Raw genomic sequence first — 21609 nt, forward strand, 5'->3', positions numbered from 1 at the left:
AATAGTTTTTGTTCGATATTTCAAACGGAACTATTTTTTTCGTTTTTATGGTATATATGCCTTGAATGCATTTTTGTAAAATGTTTGAAACTTATGACTTAATCAGACCTTGAGAAATAGACTTTTTATGAATATTCTTTATTATGGTTATCCAATCTCTCCATTTAACCAAAACTAAACTTTGATTGCATCACTACATACCTAATAAATTTGAAGGATTTATAGGAATGGATGACGATATTATACAACCTTTGTTTACAGAGGCGTACAATAGCATTTGACAAAAATTAAATTTTTAAGAACAAAAATTAAATATTAATTTTTTTTGGAAAAATTTCAGAAATCAATTGCTTTTCATACAAAATTAGTTTTTTGGGAAAAAATTTAAAATATTAAATTTTGAATATTTTTTTCAAAAGTCTATTGCTATTCACAAAAAATAAAAAATTTTGGAAAAAAAATTCAAATAGTACATTTTTTGCTCCTCTGCATAATGTGTTCAAATGGTTTTTTTTAAGAAATATATCTCTAAAAAAAATTTTTTTAACCTTATTTTTCAGTAATTTTTTTCTGAAAAACTCAAAAAATTACAAGTAAAAACCGAAAAAAAAATCCTTTATTTTTTCTTTCCTTCTATACTTCCCGAAACGTCTTTCTAATTAATCAGACTGGTGAATTGATCTTGGATATTATACGTTTAATAGAAACAAATACATATATTTTTTTAAATCTTTTTACGTCTCCTTATCAAGGGTTTAATTCTATATAAAATTATCCTTTCAATGCTTTCATCCATTAAATCAATTTATCTGTTGTTACGTCAAACACAATTCTTCCATTTAATGGTTGTACCTCACGATAGTTGTTCATGATTCTTGTTGTGCTGTTGGGGTATTTGAATTGCTTAAATAGATACAACTGATACTTTGATATGTTCAAAGGTTCCTGGATTTGTAATTGGAAAGGTGTAGAGAAGTGTTTTTTGTTATATCTTATAAAAATATTACCTTAAAGACCGTCCAAATAACTGTTTCATTACAGGAAGGGACCGTGAATGAGCCTTCATAACGGAAGAATTCAGTGACATTTCGAGGCAAAATTTTATTAATTTGAAGCATGACCAAGGTTCTGTTGATTTCCTTTTCTCGAAGCTCATGGATTCCCTCAATAATTGGGTCCAATTTTGAATTTTGAGATGTACTTATTTGAAACATCATTGACAGGATTGCAAACTCATTTAAATCCATGGAATTTTTATCAAACTTGTCTCCCACTTTTTTATGAACCATGTGGAGTTCAATTGGAAATGATGTTCCACTTATCCTATGCTCTGATCCTTCATTATAGTTGATGCCCCAATGAAAGTGTAGCTCCTGAATTTCGTAGGTTCCTCCTAGTCCTCCATACGATATTCGAGGAAGGGAGGTGTGTTTTGTAGATTGCTTTATTTCAAGCACAATGGAATGCCCATTGTTGGACATGAATGCATTTACTTCAGCATCATAGTTTTCAAAATGAAAAGGCTTAAATTTTGCTTTGATGACTTTGTCTTTCTCAATATTGATCGGAGATTGGCGTGATCCTTCCTTGCAGAGTCTTTTTTCAAAGTTTTCTAAAAATAATTAAGTGGAAATAACGTTAATTTGATGAAGGTTTGTAGTTCTCGTGGGATCAGAACCAAAAGGTAGTTATGGTTTTTATAAAGAAATATAATCGTACAACTAATTAAACTTATTGTAAAATACGGGAAATAAAATCTATTTGGAAATGCATACAACTGAAAAAGGATTTATCATAATCGTATCATTGCATTGTTTTGTTCAATGGATAATGGATTTGTAGTAATCATTTCCATGCATTGTTTTGCTTAGAACTTGGACTGCCTTATGATCATTCACCTCTGAGATTCAACCAGGACTTTCAATTACAATACTTGTAAATTATTATTTAAAACAATATTGAGACTAATTTTTGAAGGAAATTTCTGTCGTACTCAATCAATGGATTAGTTAAAATACATGCTTGGTAGTGCTTTTATTTATTCGTTAAGATTTGAGAGGTTATATTTGACGTACAGACTGGGGACCTAAAAGTTTCAGTAGTATTTAATAACGATCTTATCCCCTTTATTTCAAAATTATGAGGTTGATTTACAGAATTAAACGACAGCTGAAACAAAATTAAACAAGCTTTTATCCCATATCTCTCAGTGTAGAAATGTCGGAGAAACCACTCGTAAGGCAACGTGTGTGCAATCTCCTCCGTCCCTTCATCAGTACCAAGAAAACTGCAGATACCGTGACCATCTCCATCCGAACTACCTACAACATCAAGATGTACGATACAGCCAAAAATAATCAAAACTTATGTAGCAACAAAATGGTTGACATTTGTCCTGCCTCCAAGCTGCATTCTTCCAGTCAACCCCTGGACTTTTCAGTTTAAGGGGCCTTAGAGAAGAATGTCTGCCACAACTCTCATCCAAACTTGGATTCGCTACAAGTTGTCGTCATGACTGACTGGTATTTCATGCACCCCCGGTCTTCATTGTCAAAAGATGCCAATCTGTTCACCACCTTGTCGAGTCTCATATCAGAATTTACTTTTTATTGAGAACAGCTGTGGATTTTTGAAGAAAAAAAAATCCAAACACAAACCCCCCTCCCAAACAAAAATATATATATATATGATCTTGCGGACTTTCTTGATGGATGTGCCCTGTTATTGCTTACAAAGTTTTGATTCTGACTCCACGATAATGTACAATTTATTTTTTTACCAAAGCTTTTCCAATAGGCATGATTGCGTGGATGATCTCTTTTCGAATAAACTTTTGCACAAACAAAGATAAAAATATGAAAGCAATTATATTCATGTTGTCAGATTAGTCTCTAAAGAATAACTAATGATAGAATTAAATTAGATTACCCTTATATTCTCTCAATGTCAAATTTGTATAGTCGAATCCACAGATGACTTAATTATATATATTAGTACAAAATAAAACACACAAATATCATATTGATCCCTATGATAGAACATAAACACTTATTTGTAGACGCTCAACGAATTTCTAATATTTTGAATATATCGATATATATATATTTATAAAACAGACATACTACTCACAACTTGAAAAAAATATAAGTGTTGCGTTGACTCAAGTCCATTATTTTCGATTCGACTCAAATAGTTATTAATTGCACATTTACTAAAAATATTAACTTTTTATATTGTAGGGGTGGCCATACAGTTGGAGGTAGGAGGCTGAAACTTTGCATGGGTGCCTCACTCACAAGAAGTGTTTTTGGAGGTGAAGGAAACTAGACAGAGGATGAGTTATAAATCAAACAGGAGACTGGCGTCTAAAAAAAAACTATACGAATAAGGAGGTTTCCTTAATTTATTAAAAACCAAAAAAAGTGATGGACAAACAAAGAAATCTTTAAAAATAGTAGTTTTATTTAGCTGTAAAAAAATACAAGTAGTTGACAGTAAAATATTAGATTATAGATAGATTATAATTTGTAGAATTTTCTTTGTATATTCATTTGCATATAAATTTGACCCATTCAAAATGACATGTAAATGACTGAAATATCTGTCCTTTTTTCTCCCTTTTTTTTATTAAACGTCTATTTTTAATTTTTTTAGGAGAAATGCCACAAAAATGAAAAATGACTTTGATCCTCATTATGTAGTATTGTGTTAAAATAGATTACAATGGATTAAAATAATCGTTTGTTTTATTTCATACTCCTCCTTGATGGTAAAAAATACCGTTCAAGCCAATGTTAATAGAATGTCACAATGTTAGAGCCTCATGTAATGGGCTATGTTAGAATTTTCAATTTCATGTATCGTACTGACTGCTGGGCAAGACAGACAGATTTTGACCAAAACACACAAAACACTTCTACCTACAAGGGAGTTCCAGTTTTTTGTCTCTCCGTGTTGTATGTTTGTATTTTATTGATTTTAGATGCAAACCTAATTAAATTAGATATATGAGTATTTTAATGTTTTAAACCTTAACTCTCTATGACGCAAATTATTTTAGATTTAGATTTTTAAATTTTTCTTGCATTTATGAAGTATATTCTGTATAACTAACCCATATTTACCATAAAAAGATTAGCACATAGCTCATGTGGTTCATAGCACAAAATTGTGAGAGCGAATGAGGAGCACTCAAAACAGGCGCACACTTATAAATGTTTAGATGTAACTCAAATACCACGCATATTTTTGCAGCGTACAGAGTGTCAGTGTTGTTTCAAACGTGTGCATAACCAGTATGATAAGTTTCTAACAGATGCATTCAGAGTTATTTGAATTATAAGTAATTTTCCAAATGTCCCAAATTTGGATCATTGCGTCATAAAGGTTTAACCTGGTGAAGACATTTTAAACTAAAAGGTTAAATTATATTTTTGTAAATGCATCTTCCCCAGGATTATTTTTATATAATTCTATATTTTTATAAATTATTTGCTTGTTTGTCAAATAAAGATTAAAAGACATCACCGAACAATAACTCTCTTGAATTGATATAATAAAATCCACGTGATTATTGGAATGCCTATAAATCCAGACCAATACCAGACGTCATCACCAATTAATTTTTTCTGAATTATCGGTCCAATCTAGACCGAATTTTTCTGAGAGAACGGTATATAACGAACTTCTTTATAGAACCAAGTTAGTTGTATCCAATTAATTTAATCACGGTCATATATAACTAAATATAATCATACAAAATTGACCTATTTTTTCAACAAAAAAATGAAACAACAATCAGGGGCGCCAACAGGGAGTAGGCTGGGGGGGTCTGTAGCCCTTCCCTAAAAAAGTAAAAATTTTAAATTACGAATATTTGATGTTTTTTAAGAAAAATGTTATATTTAAATGGTTTTTCATAAAATTTTATATTTGAAATTTAAGTTTTGAATTTTTTTTTTCCAAAAAAAATTTTATATTTAAAATGGTTTTTCATAAATTTGAGTTTTTATTTTATTTTAACAACTTTAAGTTTTGAAATTTTTTTCCGAAAAAGTTTTTAATTGAATAACTGTGGATTTTTGAAATTTTGCTGTAATTTTGTTTGAATACTTATGTTTTTTGACATTTTTCGCAAAAATTCCACCCCTACCCCTGAAAATTTAATAAAATCCTACGGACGCCCCTGATAATTTTTTTTCCATGATAAATTTAATAAATCTCCTAGGATGGAAATAAAAAGAGTTACCCATGACTCTATATAAGATGTTCTGACGCACATACAGGCGACACCCAAAACAATTACTGCCTTGAGGACAATAATATAATGAAGAAAAATAATCTCTCAGTTTTTGGAATGTTATAACGATCATTAATCATTATAATATTTGTAAACTAGTAAGGAGTCTACTCGCACTCTATCTCAAGAACATGTATAATTATTTAAACAGGGAGGGGATGATATTGGCTACAGTTGTGAATAAAATATGTTATGCTTTATCAGGGCTAGTGGCGTCGCATGGGCAGTTTTTTTGAAGCCCATTCCCTTCCACAATTTATAATATAATACTTAAAAATATTTATAAGTCTTTTATTGATCTCATCATATATGGAATCCCAAATTGTTCAAAACATTCTGAAATTTAGCAGGTAGACGTATAAAATAACTAAGCAAATTCCTATTATATGTTTTGGGCTTCCAAAGTCATTGAAACCCTTTTTTTAACAAAATAAAACCTCATTTTCCATATTTCCGTTCTTCTCCCGAAATCTTGCCTCTTCTTTTCTCCTTCTGAATCTTTCTAAATTCCTCTCTCAGTCTATTTTCTTCTACCTCCATTCTTTGTTTCTATGCCCCTATATTCGGACCGGAAACGTGGGCACCCAATACTACTATGTGTGTAAAATAAAACTATTTATTCAAGTAATTATGTAACAGGGTTCATTATTTTTGGAGCTACCCCCCTTCCCCCTCCCAAGTAATCTATACCCTCTTTAGGGATTTACATTAAAACTCGTGCGACCGTACAAGACATGCAAATTATAATATGGGATAGGTTAATTCAAGTTTGTATGCTACCCGAAGATGGACAAACAATCACAAAACGGTAAGATAACTTTATTCAGTAATCTTTCTAACATAATCTAGTTAAACTTATCGCACTAATGCAACTCAAGATACACATTACTAAAGGCATATTTTATAAAAGTAAATGGGAAATGTATTTTATATTTCAAATTCTCTAATCCATAATAATAAAGCCAGGGTTGTCGGTATAATTATAGGCAAAGGAGTCACCGGGTTCATTGTATATATTGCTCTGTGATGTAAATCATATCAAATATTATAATCGAAGAAATAACAATGTAGTCATACTAATGAAATATTGCAGGTGTATCCATATTGCATTAAACGTTTGTACAGAGTGCATTGCATATAACCCTCCCTGATATATGTTTGATATAAGAAATAATAATGTAAAGGTGGGTCCATGTATAACAAGAGAACTGCTTGTATTCGTTTTTTATTGGTCTCAACCGTATGACATAACTCATATATATTTACAGTACGGGGTTCGGAAGCAAAACATGGACTGAATGACTGATTTTTAGAAAAATGTCAATAATTTTATTTTTTGATAAATAATTTTGTAATTTTTTTTTACAAAACTTTAGGACACAACCTTTGTGAACATGTTCACTTAATATCTCCGCCCTCGGCAGCAGTTACAGCCTCCACGCGGTGGAGGAAATCCTTGCAGGAGTTGATGATGAACTTCTCGGACGAGTTGTTCCACTACTTCACAATGGCAGACTTCAGGGAGTCCACTTTCGGGTGAGATGTCCGGTTACTCTCCTTCTCCAAAGTGCCCCAAACAGCAAAGTTCAACTGGTTAAAATCCACTGAAGATGATGGCCATATATCCTTGGGCCAAAAATCAGCCATGTTGTCGGTGCAGGACTTCTGGCATTTGACCGATGTATGTGAGGGTGCACCATCTTGGTTCCACAAATAGTTGTCCTCTTGGTAGGTGGCCCTGAGCCATGGTAGTATGGTGAACTTCAGCACCTTGTGGTAGGCCTCCTGGCCGATTTTCTCCCCAGCCTTAAAAAAGAAGGGTGGCATCTTCTTGTCATCGGACGCCACGATCCCCAGGACCATTGTTTGAACCGATATTTTTGTACGGAACACCCCTTTGACATTCTCTGGTGATCCCCAAGGTCGACAGCTGTTCCGATGGTTGTAGGCTTGGTCTGCCGTGAAAATCTTCTAGCAGAGAATTTTTTTCTGTGGATACATTTGCCTTGATCCACACACGAACTTTCCTGCACCTCTGCAGTCTCCTTTCCTTCAGAGTGTCCGCCAACAGGTAGCATGGGGTCCTTGTGTAAGAGGACAACCCCAAGTCCTCCTTCAGATCCCTCCTGATTGTCCCCTCGTTTACGTCAAACTCGTTAATGAGGCGATTCATGTATTTTGTGGGGTCCTCCTTGTTCTTCTTCTTCAGGTCCTCAAGAAACTCAGAATCCCTTTTCAAGTTGTGTCCCCCACTTCCTTCTTTCCTGGAGAGATAATTTCCATCCTTTTTTATCCTGCCCACCTTGAAAATGAGGCTCCTGGAGCACTTCACAATGTCAATCATCTCTGCCACCTCAATTTTGGCATCCAGAAGGTATGAGATCCTCTGCCGTTTTGCTTCTTGCTCACTCATGATGAAAGATTTGAGAAATGTTTACTATTGTTTACTTATGCAGAAAAAACAGGAGTTTCGGAATATGCGGAGGGAAATGACAATACATCTCTATTATAATTACATTATTAGCATTTATTAACAGTCCAGGTTTTGCTTCCAACCCCTGTATATGTATGTTAAGATTTGAGTAGAATTTAAACGCTGGTATGTAAAAATGAATTAACTCCCGGAGGCGTTTTGTATGTACTATCGTGTTTTTGTTAGTGGGCGATTTAGAGACTAAAGTACTTTATCAAATCAAATTAAAAATGTTGTCAAACTCTTATTATAATTTAATCATCTCAAGGAGATGGGTAACTGTGCTCATGAAAAATGGATAGGAAAACTGAGGATTTCTTACAGAGTTATCTTCCATATTATTATAGTAAAATTTGTCTTTTAGCCGATGCCTAATTACTCTGGACAATGCTGGGTACAACTGGCAGTGCTTTAGTATGGATACTTCTATATTTCAGTGCAATACAATTCACATGGATTTTCACAATATATTAAACATTTGAATTAAATATAAATGCTGCTATGATCAAATCAATTTTGTTTGTTTTTAATAGTAAGTGCTCTAAAGATTAAAAGTTCACATCAGTCATTAAAATAATTTTTTTTTTTTTTTTTTTTGTCTCAAAGTGTTACTATTATTTTTTCATTGTAAATAGTTGAATTGGTCAGCTTCCTCAGCACAATAATTTCCTTAGGCGTGCGCAAGGAGTCACAAAATTATGGTCGTGTTCGAAAAACATTTTGTATTTTACTTTATAGATGAGTGAAAATGACCACGTGATACAAACAATTTGTTTTTGAATAAAAAAGGTAAAAATTGTAAAATCTCAACGGATTTAATTTATTTTGATGACAATTAATCAAATTTCATTTACCCCTCTGCCAAAATATGTTTCAGCGTTCATGTTATAACATAATCTATTTTATCAGATGAAAAAAAAATTGTTCTTTTTTTCCATTGCCTTAATGAACAATCAATTAAAGTTTTTTTTTAAATATACATATATACTCTTACCTGAAGTAATTGATAAAAAAAGAGAAAAAGATTATTATTGATTGACTCTCTAATTTTTTTACGTGACAATAATTATTGTTTTTCTGACATAAGTAGGTATGAATAATCAATAAATATATTATGTTCGGATTAAATAAGTGTATTTATATAGGAAATATCATTATAAATCAAGTAGTTGAAGTCTACCATAGCAATAGTTGTAAAAAATATTACCTTAAACGAGCGCAAGACTATTTGTAAAGAACAAATCTTGCTATTATATAGTGGGCTTAAAACTAAGTAATATATTTTGTTGAAAAAATATACGACAATTACCACATGGAACTGGTTTTGAAGATACAAGAAATAAAATTGAAAATTAATAGTGGTTAATTATCTCACTGCATTGTATTACTCAACAGAAATTGGTTGTAAGTGTGACTTGCCGCAGTTCATCTCTGAACCTTATGTCGGACTTTATCTGTCTTTGCATGTAAATTATAATCTAAAACAATAATGCCACAAATTAGATTAGTTCAGATGAATACTTGCTATCAATCTTACTTATATTTTTAGATTTAATAGGTGTTATTATATGTAAACATTTGTAATTATTTTGAAAATGAAGTATTTATTTTTTGGTTATCGTACTCATTGCTAGTAATTTAAGATTCATTAAACTACAAAAAGCAATAGATTCGTTAACTTTCACAAGTTTTATTCCTTCAATTAATCAATATGATCAAAAAAAAAAAAAATCAAAGGCGATTTATAGTAAACATCAAATACGACAATTCCCATCTGAGTTTTTACACCAATATTTTGTAACAATATACTCTTACATTGTCTTCAAATGTTGCTTTAGGAAATATCAGTTCACTTAGAAACTAGACATGTACAGAAAAAAAATATTCTTGAATTTAATCAAAGCATAATTAACAGTTTTCGTTGATTGATTCATAAAGTTGAGTGTATTTGGATTTTTCCTATTTACGATATGCTATATGCGGAGAAAAACAATATCATTCTTTTCGAACTGATGCATGGAATCTTACCCATCAAATTTTTGCAAAATCAATCTTGAACAAGTAGAAAAAATACCGAGTTTGAGATTTAAATTAAGAGAATTTCTATTCAATTGAGAACTAGTGATTTTTTTTATGGCCTCGTTTATCCGATATTTTATCTGAATTATATATCAAAATTTTAAAATAACTTAACACTTTTTTAGATATACGCTAACTCTTCATATAGGATATTATCTCTAAAAAATTATTGTTTAGAGATTTAAACAGTAAGCACTCTAAATAAAGTTGAATTAAAATATTTCTCTAATTGGATTTTTGGTGAAGCATTCACTCATTTATTGTGCAAACTTTTACCCTCCACATCAATAAATTGTGAGTATCAAACATTATTGGTACTTTGAAAGATTCCAAAAATATTATTCTACATATCTTTTCTCCATTTTCAGAAGATATCAAAGTGTACAAACACATACTTTAGGTATTAGCTTATATATATTTTGAAAAATATACCTACGTTTATAACTGTCACGGTATGGCGTTGTAATACAGTTCGGTTCGGTATGTTTTTATCTACGGTACGAAACAGTCCATAAATTTATATTCATATATAATCTTTGTTGATTTTATATTTTTTTTATCCTTCTTTATTTAATTTATACATAACATATTAATTAAATAACAAGGAGACATTGGATTAGGTATTTTTTTTTTTTTTTTACAAAATCGAACATATATTTTGCGTCGTAAATATTAATATAATACCAACAAATTTAATTCAAAGAATGTAAAACATTATCCAAAAGTAATATAAATAGAGATAATGACTTATAAAATGATAAAATGCCTCTTAGTTGACGAAAACCAGGTGTATTATAATTTAAATAATTTCCCCAAGGCTTGCAAGTTATCTTCACGATACCTCGCAACTAGAAGTATATCTGTAATAAGCGATTTTTTAAAAAAGTTACAGCTGACCATATTGTGATTGTTGATTAAATTGTTTACTACATAAAAAAATAGACATCTAATGTTTTTGAAAAAAAAAATATATATAACCAATGTATATTTTATATCATCCTCGGTTTTTTGAAGAAGTTATAAGTATATTTAGGAGTATTTTATTTATGAGGAAAATAAATCATTAAAGAATAAAATATAAAAAAAAAAATATTTAAACTACATTAGGCTATTTTACTGTACCGAACTCTTTTCTTTTGTTTTGAGAAAAGTAATCTATAATTTAAATAATTTAATCGTAGAAGCAGCATAAACGGATCCAAGACATAATTTTTGAGAGAACTTATTTTGTAAAATTAACTTCTTTTACAAGATACTGTTTTTTAAATTATATTGGTGTTATTTTTCGTAATTGGAAGCCCCTCTATTTAGGATTATAATTGAGCAATAATAAAATATTAAGCCTTTTCTTTCCGTCACTCTGGATCAGGTGTAGGCAATCTTTGAGCCACAGAGTGCCAACTTCAACCTTTCTAATCAATAAGTGTGCCACTATCAAAAATAATGGTCAAATACATACACACTACAGTAATATATTCTAATTTGTGCGTACCACTGAATATACCTCCGCGCGCCAGAAGTGGTACACGTGGCATAGGTTGTCGATCCCTTCTCTATATTATCTATGCGATAATTTGGATAGAAAGAGAAAAGAAAATTAAATCAATTTCATTGTGAGAGTAGACTATTTATGGTGTACCCTGAATGACTTATCACTAGTGTTGGATTGGTCTAAAAAGACTGCAGTCTTATCAGTCCGATCCTTATAAAATTTTCAGTTCTAGGACCGGTCCTTATCGGTCTTTTGTACAAACTACAATAACCTAAAAGGACGTAGGTACTACTATCTATAGAGTTATATAGCAGAGAAAGGTTTTGTATATTATTATTCCTGGTTATGAGTACATAAATTATCTTAAGAAACTTATAAATGTATGAGCAATAGATTTATTTTTGATCCATTTCATTTGCTGTTCATCTCGTTGAATACCCTATATTCCGAATATTTTTGCCACATACAATTATTTACTATACATATACGGGTAGTTGCATCAATACGCGTACTAATTTTTAAACACTTATATCTCGAGGTTCCGTGACCGGAAATAAAAAATTCCAGCACAAGTAACTCGGTAAATCTTTTGCCTTTGTTTTTGTTTTTATTACTCGCATCAAACAAAGTCGTTTACGATGAATGACGAGGCCAAATGTCATATGGTTGCCACTCTCCTCCGCGCCTGTAGGTCTGTCAAGGAGATAATCAAGGACACTAGACTACTACAGGACTACTGTGTTCAAGGTCCAGAAGCTTGTCAAGGAGGGAAAAGATCTGAAGAAGGGTGTTCGGACCGGCAGACCACGGAAAATCAATGTGGATGAGGTGAAGAGGCCTTCATGGGCAACCCAAAGACTTCCATGACAAAAGTGACTGAAGACATGAATGTTCATAAGGCCACCATTTCCAGGGCTGTAAAAGGAGTAGGTGGCCAATCTCTAAGGATGATTGAGAAGCCTTTATTGTCTCAACTTCAACGTGATAAGCCCTTAGAACGTTGCAAATAGTCAAATAGTCCGTGTATTTATGCAACTACCGGTATAACCAATAACTACAATTAGCTATAAATTAAATCTATATATGTAGTCTCCACACTTAAAGACTCTTTTGTACTTATATACACTCTTCTGTTAAGCATTATTTAGTTCAGTCCTGCATAGGAGTCCTAAAACTTATAAAGTACAATCCTTGATGACGACAAACAAGTAAATTTACTTTTTTTTTAATCAGTTCTAGTACTGACAGTCCGAAAGACCAAGAGACTTAAAGATTGGTGGCAAGGACTCCGCTCCTAAGAATGGACTGGACTGCACAAATAAATTAGGAGTCGGGGATATTCAAAATACTGTAGTCGGGGTCCTACATTTTATGAATCAACTCTGCCGGTCTGGTAATAAGCAAAAATGATGCCTTAATCTAGATTCTATTTTATTTAGGACCGGACTTATAAAATACTTATAAAATTTGAGACACATATCAATTTAATTGTAGTTTCGAACCTAGATTCAAAAGTTTAGCGACCCACAAATTACTCTAATATTTAGATCTAAAGATCCAAACATACCCGGATTGGAGAAAATGTGGAACTTTCCTTTCTTTACTATGATCCTACAAGTTGGAATCTCCTTCAATTATTAAGCAATGAGACGTGAGTAAATTAAGAAAATATCAATTATTTCCAATGAGGTATTACAGTCTGTAGCTTGTTCTTTTAAAAAATGACGCATGCTCAAAAGAACTATCACAGCGCCTTCTATATTAGTTGTATTATGTTCCCACAAGACGGGGCCCCCTGTTTGTCGCTTTGTTTATAAACGAATATAACAAAATCAAGATCCCATATAGTACGTCAATAAAAACGCTTTAGTCATCAAGATATTTGTTATATTATATCTGTACGAGAGTTTTTTTTCTTGTCTCTTTGATAATATTATATTCATGTCTAATATCCATATAGAGATAAATGCATTTAAACAAGCAGCCATGCCTTGAAATACAATTATGTCAACCCACATACTTTTATCATATTGTACTGCATCAAAAAATAAAAATATGCATTTATTTTATTTTGTACGTCTTTACCCAGCTAAGCCCACATCTGATGGATTAGTCGGAAGTAGCCTCCATCATGTAGTAACTAATATATTTTTTGAATCTGTTATTTGTAAATATATTATGTACATATATACCTGTGATTTCATCCAATAAAAATGTAGGAAATACCCGTTTATTGTTTTATTTGTCACCCGTGAATAAACTTTTATGGCTTATAAAAATGATGATAATTAGACATTAGTTTTAAGCGATGTTTTAATAACATACTAAATTTGTGTAATGAGGAAAGATCTTGGGTACATATGTATGTATATATGAGGCATATACGCAACTTGTTTACACAAAAGTAACCTAAAGTATTTCTTGTCAAAAGTGAATCCGGATTACATTTGTATTCTTCTACAAAGTATCGCCAATTTCTATCAATAATTGATTATTAATAACCCTTTGGGTGTGTTGCAAATTACACTTAAAGTAGACAAAGTTGATTGTAACAATAACAGAATAAGTAATGGATTTAGTATTTTTTAAATGGGTCATATGGGAGCATATATACATCTCTTAAATCAAAAAAAGGTTTTAAACCAAAGTTAAAATTCTAGAGGACCTTAATTCATCTCACAAATTTACATTTTACAATAAACATCTAGCTATAATTGACTCGAATATTTCTATGGAATATTATTGGTCTGTATGTATTTATACAGCGTACAGGAGTTCTTTAACAAAGAACTTTGGGCACTTATGACAGCTGCGCATGCACAGATAAGATGAATACTGTTGTTTAGGCAGTAAGGCAGAAGTGTTTGGTGTCAGTTACAAAAATGGAATCGATTAACGAAGTAATTATTCCACAATCGAGGAAAAATCAGAGTTTCCTTTTGTCGATATGCACCGGGTGGAACAATTTTGAGATTGCAAAGTTATTAGATTACTGCTCCTGATTATGACGTTAACCTGGTGTACGCTTATTTTATTTTTTAACTTTGTGGACTCAGTGTTTGGCCTCCAAGATCACGGGACATCAAGCCCATGAACTTCTTTGTATGAATCACAGTTGAGAAGCACACCAACAGATCCTCTTGTAACACAAAATCCGAGCGGGTCTCCAAGATACAGTATGAATGTTGGAATCTAGACCCTGCTATCAAGACTTTCTCCCGTTTCCGAGGTCGAGTTTGTCCCATTATTGGCCTCCAGTATTATTATATTGAATCATTATAATAACTTTTGATTCAGGTTTCATTTGACATAGGTTAGGAGAAAATATATTTAGTTTTAATTCAAGTTGGTTGCTAAAAATAGGCCGCACCCTGTATATAAACTTTAAAAAATATTTGGTACTTCCTAATTTTCTTGATTTTTGTTCAAGTTTTCTTTTATATTAACATCACAACTTACATTATGGTTGTCTTTGAGCTTCAAATGGGCCCCTCCCTTTTATAAGTCATTAAAAAAGGGCCACATTTTAAAGCCCAGTCCAGGAGTTATTATTTCAACTAAGAGGCCGTACAAACCATGTAAAAGGTAAGTATGGAAGTAGTTGCCATTTTTGTCTTTTGCACTCTTACCAATGTTCGGATGTGGTACCCATAATGTTTGTACCCTATTATAGCCTGTGTTCCTAATTTGAACTCGACAAAAGTGGAGTACTCAAGTTATAGATATGTCCTTCAAAGAGCAGCCAGACCTCTCCATGACGAAGACAGCTATGGACGTTAATGTCTCAAGATTACATTAACGTCCATAGCCTTTTTGATACTGGTGTTTTCCTACAAGCCCAAAAAGTACCACACCTGACCATAGAGATGGTGGAAAATTAAAGCATCTGTTCTTTTCCAGTTCTTTTTTTTTTTTTCTTAAACATTTGCCTTTATATTCCTTATACACTATGATAAAAAAATTGTTTTGTATATTTAATTAATAAAAAATTATACATCATTTTTGAATTCGTTCATTTTTGTCTCAACACTTTTGAAATGAGCCAGTATATACAGGGTGTGCAAAGTATCTGAAAACCAAAATTGGATTTTTTTTTCACACCCAATTTTCTCCCCACAATTTATCAAGTTAAAGAAATAAAATAAGATCCAGAAAGCCTAATGAATTTTGATTTAATTTGTTCAATAAAATTACATCCAGCCTCGATTATAGTTTCTTTATGAGGGTGAAAGCGCGAGCAGGCCTTCGCTACCTGGCAAATTCGTAAATTCCTTCATCCTCTAACTGATAAGTTTGTATTTGGTGTTGCAACGTTGCTTTATCGTTCCATCCCATTCCACACACACAAAAAAATATAAAAAAATCATCAGATTCATTCGGTGACTTTTGAGGATAAAAGTCCAACGAGATGAAGTCGTCAAAATTGACTTGGAACCATTTGAAACTATTTTTCGAGACTTGCGACCATATTCCAGGCCTCCCGCTGGAACCATTTCGAACCCGTGCTTCAACTTGGTTCATCAATATTTCGAGAAATTTTTCTATTTTCGCTCTCAGCGTAGATTTCAAGGAGGATCGGTGTCTTTTCCAAATATTTGGAGCAACGAATTCGTAAATTGATTCCATTTCTTCTCCAAGTAGTGCAAATTGGAGCAATCAATCTTACAAAACAAAATCAGTTACCAAAGTGCCAGGTTTTTCATAAGAAAGCGCGCCAAAGTGGCGGGATAGATAGTTTGCGGTAGTGTAATTGTACTCGATTTTCAAACAGGCTATTTTTTCATTGATGACAATATTCCTAGAACCATCTCTAATGTCTCTTCAATGAGTAGAGTTTAGTATTTGATCAAATTATATAAACTCATAGGAAATGAATATTTAATTATTTGATATAAATTACAATTAAAAATATAAGAAACGGACATCTTTTTACTAACAAATATTGATTACATCCAAAAATGACTATTATTCCTTAAAAAAGGTTTTTATCCAATATGTCAAAGAAATTTAAAGATTTTTTTCAAGAATAATCTTGAAAAACTCTGCAATAGAAAAATAAAGTACGTGAATGTAATATTTTGATGGTTTAGAAAAAGATAACGTTTCAAATGTTTCAGGTCTTCCCTTTGTAATTGATGTTGAAGGGAGTACTTAGACCTTGAGAAGACATGAACTAGCAAGTTAAGATATTATGCAGTAACTGTAGGTAATTAGGTAGTGTATAAGGGTTGTGTGATTTGCGTGCAAAAAATAGTTGCGATTGTTTTTTTTTTAAATGTGAATGTAATCACTATGAAAAAAGGGCTTTAAAATCCCTGGAATCTCAGCAAGCGTATATTTAACCCTTTGGAATTAAACATACATTTTTGACGTAGTTATTAAACTTTAGTTAAACGTTTCCCAAATTACTAAGCGAATTATATTTATTGATACACAGTTGACATAGACTTAAAATTATTGCTAATTAAACATAGCAACATTAGATTTGGGAATGAACTGGATATAATTTGTGATTATTATACTTGAAATATTAATCTTTTTTTTAATTAAACAATTCTATGAAATATTGATTACTTTTAAGGAACTTTTGGTACAAAAAATGACCTCATTCACTTTGAAGAGACTGAGTGCGATAGCTGATACTACATTTGCAGCACCTATTCCTTAATTAAATTGAAAAAAGGAAAATAAACAAAGGAAAAGAACGACTCAAAGGATAAAATTTTTATCAAATTCACCAAACCTTGATTCAAATTGAAAAATTTGCGAATAATTCAAAGACAAAACATTTTTGCAACAACTACAGTTTTCATAATGTTTTCAAAAGATGTTTCAGTTGTATATTTAGACTTTATCACCATTAAAACCAATTTGAAGCAGTTTTAAAGGAATTTTATCAAATTTGGGGTGCATAAAATCCCAGTTCACTAACAAAGGATTAATATAAAATATATGTTTTTAATCTACAAAATATTTATTCTTCTCTTAATTATTCATCTATATTTTTATAATCATACAAAAAGCACCATAGTATCTTGATTATAACCAAAGAACAACTAATAATTATTATCAACAAAAGGCAGACATTTTTTTTTCCTCTTTAGAGTTACATCATTAATCTTCAATGAGGCCCCTACAATGAATTTCACCACATTAAGAAATTCGATTGTAATATGATCAAATACAGGAGACTTTTAAGTAATGTTAATTTATATTATCACTAGCAAATGATTACAGAACGTTGCTTGGGAGAACTCTAGGGTATTCCTAGATGCATTATAATATAGCGCATGATATATCAATATATACTTCCAATTTTCCGGAAAATGCCTGGTTTTGGCCATTTTTTTTAAATTATAAATTGAAGTTTGATGAAAATAACAGACAAAAGTTGAAAAGTTAGTCAGAAAATGACAGATATTTCAGTTTAAAATATATTTTTATTTATTTTTAAATCGGTCAATCTTCCCAAATGTTCGTCAAATTATCATTTTTGTATTAACTTCTTTTTTTTTAAATACATTAGCCGTCCTTAAAATTTACAACTCACTTAAATTCGAAAAATTGTGAAATTTTATGTAAATGCAATTATGCAAAAATCTTTGCAATGCGTAATTGATTCTTGATTTGTACTAAAGAGGAAAAATTTAAATGAAAAAAAAATTGTGTAATGCTAAATTTACTTAAAAGAAAATTGACCTTTGAGTTTTATGAAGTAACGTGTGAGTCCCATTTTAAATATGAAATAAAACAAGCTTTAAAAGATGTGTATAAAAGGAAAGCTGAAGTCAATAATTGAACAGATTCATAATCAGAATGTTCAACTGGAAAATCATTAGTGTTTTTGCCTATATCACTTCATTTGTGAATGCTCAGATATGCAGTGAAACACAAGTCGATATTGAAGCTAAAAAATATGGTCAATGTATTGCAAAATCAAATTTATTTGATTCGAGTAGGCCTTTACAAGACAGCGTCTGCTCTATCGTTGAAACTGAAGTAAGTTGTCAAACAAAGGACTCAAATATGTGTTTTAATCAATATATTAAATTATTATGTTACTAGGTCTTTTGTGCAAATATATTCTTCAACACTTGTTTCTCAGGAGAGGCAAATAAAATTGGGACATCAAACTATGTTGATGCACGAATCCAGAACTTGATTGAAAAGGTTGGCTACGATATTATTCCTTTACTAATGAATTGCGAGGAATTTAATTCATTTTCAAATGATTATTTGCTACAAGTCACTGGCTCCAATCAGTGCGATTATTTTGATTTCAAAAACGTTTTAGTACCAGAAAGCAAGAGCTGTGATAAACAATTCCTAAAGGAATTTGAAAAAAGTATTACTCAGATTCCAACTATACAAAATTTCAAGAGCTCGACTTGTAATTTGGTTGAACAGCTCTCAGAGATTTGTACAAAAACATTAACAGATGCATGTTTCACTGATGAAAAAGCAAAGAATCTCCGCTCAATTCAAAATGAGACTGTGTATAGTCCAACTGAAAAAATTGTTCAAGGTCTGGATCCCTCATTTAGCTTGCAAAATAGTTGTCCCTTAATAAGTGGGAGTATTTTTTCTCCGATATTGAATGTTCGTAAGAAAAGATCTGCAAATCCTGAGGGAATTGCATTGACCAATACTTTGCACTATGAATTATAACCATGTGTGGATTAAAACTAATTACGTTATAGAACAAAATAATGGCATGAATACTTAACAAAAATAACTTTTAAAAAAATCTGTTTCCTTCCGAATTGGACAAAATATAATTATTTTCTGCGTATTAATATTGTTCATTTTATTGGAGTGTTGTCAACACTCCAATATTTTTGTATCGGAACAGCTTAAAAATATATATCGAAGAATATTTATAGAGAACAGCAGCTTGTCTCTCATTAGGTTTTGTTGGGGTTGCTGCTAGTAAGGAATCAAACACAAATCCCAACAAGTACATTGACAGGAATTACTCCGATATCCATCCTTAATCCTACTCCAACGAAAACTTAGAAGGTTTATAACTCTAAAAGAAATCCTTTGTTAAATATAAAACACTCTTCAGATTCCCAAATAGGAAAAAAAATTCATGGGTTCAGGTCATATTTGATGCAAGTATAACTATTTATAAGGAACAACATTGTTCTAATATTTTGAGGGAGGTGAAGTTTTAAATATTATTTAATTGGGCCGGAACAGGGACTCGACAAAAGGCAATTACTTACCCACTTTTTCAAAACAGCAAGAATGAAAAGTTGCGTAGTTAAGATGTCATTCATAATTGACAATAAATATTGTATATATGGACTAATGTGATATTATTAGAATGTACATCAAATATTTTTATAGTAGGATTTAATTTATTCGTATAATTAATTTCCATTTATTCAGAGCTTTCCTGTTTGATGTTGGAAATGTATGTGAAGAAGTTGTCATATTATCATCTTTGATCTATCAACCAAATGTCGTTGTTTTTTTTCAATGTGGCAACAAGGAAGTTCACAAGTTAATGACATATTTCAATTCTAGAAAGAATAATCAGTTTATATGCAATGCTTTAGGAATCCAAACAGTAATAGTTATATTTGGAGCGGGTGTGTGATTTTAAAAGTGAATAGTTTATCCAGATGTTTAGTAATCCATGCTTGATTGTAGGGTAAAATACTTGAGCAATTTTATTGAACTTTAATCTATAATTTATTAAATGTATCCCCTTTTTATCAACTGCTCCCCTTAGACGAGATTAAAATGTAGATGCAAGCAGCATATATTTGGGTTATGTCGCCCATTCTTTCTCAATTGCAGCACAGGGATCAGCCAAATTTGAATTAAGACGGGTTTTTACCTTTGACTATAGCTAAGTAGTCGAGGGTATTAATATCTATACCATTTTTAATTACAAATGGCAATAGTCCAATTCAAAATGGAGTTGCCTTTTTTTATAATCCTCTGACATTTCTATTTTTAGAGACATGGAATAAAAACAAAACATGTATATTTTTGTTTCAGCTATCGTTTGGTTGCGTAATTAAACACCGTTATTATAAATAATGAGGATACCATTGTAATTGAATCATACTGCAATTTTTGGGTCCCCACTCTGTATATTTATAAATTAGAAGCTGAATTTTCAACACACTAGCCTTCAATGTGTGTTCAAAAACAGTAAAACTATTTAACTTTTTAACGCATAGTTTAAAAAAGCCTTTCTTATAAAAAAATTCATTTTTTCATAAGGGCAGATATATTTTGATTTTCAAGAAAGAACAACACCCTGTTTGCTCCCTGTCAGTTTTATCCAGAGAAAAAGGCGAGTGTCAGAAAGAGACATGTCTTCCTTGCCTTTGAGAAAGTAAAGTCTATTTTTTTCTATTAGTAGAAAAATTATTAATATTATCCTCATAATTTTTTCCTTAAGGAATTGAAGTAACTGTATTTATTTATGATTATTCTAATGACATACATTAATTTGATCAATTCTCCTAAACACAAAGAAATTGTTAATAATAATTATTAATGTTTAACAATCAACTTTGAGTGCATGTGCAGGTAAGATGTTGTTTGTTGTTTTAGTGAATGGGCGGAAGTGTTTGCGTCACTTAAAAAAATGGTATCGATCAACAAAGTCTTTATTCTACAATCGTGGAAAAGGATTGTTTCGATACGCGCTAGATTAGATCATTTTAAGATGGCAAACTTTTTAAACCGGAATAGGTTCCTTCTCTAGAGAGTCCGGAAGGGAAACAAAATGTGGTCAGCTTGCCACAGGGATCCGAATTCCTTGCAAATTTGCAAACAAAAAAGTGATCTCAATTGGATTGAGGAAGTTGGATTGTAGCTGGGTGACCATTCGTATGGCAACAAGATTATACTCCATGAAACACTAAAGAAAACCTGGTTCTCATAATGACTGGTTATCAAAGGCATATTGAATAATATATTCAATATAATTTAGATTTCATTTGGCATTAATTTTTATTAAAATCAAATCATTGTTTTATAAGAAAATCCATTTATAAAATCATGTTGGTTGTTTAATAAAGGTCGAACCCTGTATATCACACAACTAATATTTAGAGAAGATTAAATATCTTTGGGAAAAAATTTCTAAATCCATAGTTATTCATAGAAAATGTCATTTACAAAAAAAAAACACATCTGAAAAATTAAATTTTTTGGAGGAAAAAAATTCAAATATGAAATTTATGAATCACATATTTTTAATAATTTTAGAGGTAGATTTATACTATAAAATTAGACAAT

The 21609-nt window shown here is 31.3% G+C and overlaps 2 protein-coding genes across 2 annotated transcripts; one reads left to right on the forward strand and one right to left on the reverse strand.

Annotated features, from left to right (window-relative positions):
• Positions 1-682: 682 nt before the first annotated feature.
• Positions 683-2840, reverse strand: LOC121130240 (putative carbonic anhydrase 5). The gene is made up of 3 exons (XM_040725995.1): positions 2780-2840; positions 1008-1612; positions 683-945 (listed from the first exon to the last, which is right to left on the reverse strand). The coding sequence occupies exons 2-3, from the start codon at positions 1479-1481 to the stop codon at positions 796-798; spliced, it is 624 nt and encodes a 207-aa protein (XP_040581929.1). The 5' UTR covers positions 1482-1612; positions 2780-2840; the 3' UTR covers positions 683-795.
• Positions 2841-18044: 15204 nt separating this feature from the next.
• On the forward strand, positions 18045-19135 carry LOC121130395 (uncharacterized). The gene is made up of 2 exons (XM_040726152.2): positions 18045-18342; positions 18409-19135. The coding sequence occupies exons 1-2, from the start codon at positions 18160-18162 to the stop codon at positions 19009-19011; spliced, it is 786 nt and encodes a 261-aa protein (XP_040582086.1). The 5' UTR covers positions 18045-18159; the 3' UTR covers positions 19012-19135.
• Positions 19136-21609: the final 2474 nt, after the last annotated feature.

This window comes from Lepeophtheirus salmonis, chromosome Z, assembly GCF_016086655.4.
Source record: "Lepeophtheirus salmonis chromosome Z, UVic_Lsal_1.4, whole genome shotgun sequence".
NCBI lineage: Eukaryota > Metazoa > Arthropoda > Copepoda > Siphonostomatoida > Caligidae > Lepeophtheirus > Lepeophtheirus salmonis.

Coding starts and splice junctions, on each gene's coding strand:
- LOC121130395 (XM_040726152.2), top strand. CDS start 18,160: ATGTTCAACTGGAAAATCATTAGTGTTTTTGCCTATATCACTTCATTT. Junction 18,343..18,408: donor GCTCTATCGTTGAAACTGAA/GTAAGTTGTCAA, acceptor TTATGTTACTAG/GTCTTTTGTGCAAATATATT.
- LOC121130240 (XM_040725995.1), bottom strand. CDS start 1,481: ATGTCCAACAATGGGCATTCCATTGTGCTTGAAATAAAGCAATCTACA. Junction 946..1,007: donor TTATTTGGACGGTCTTTAAG/GTAATATTTTTA, acceptor TTACAAATCCAG/GAACCTTTGAACATATCAAA.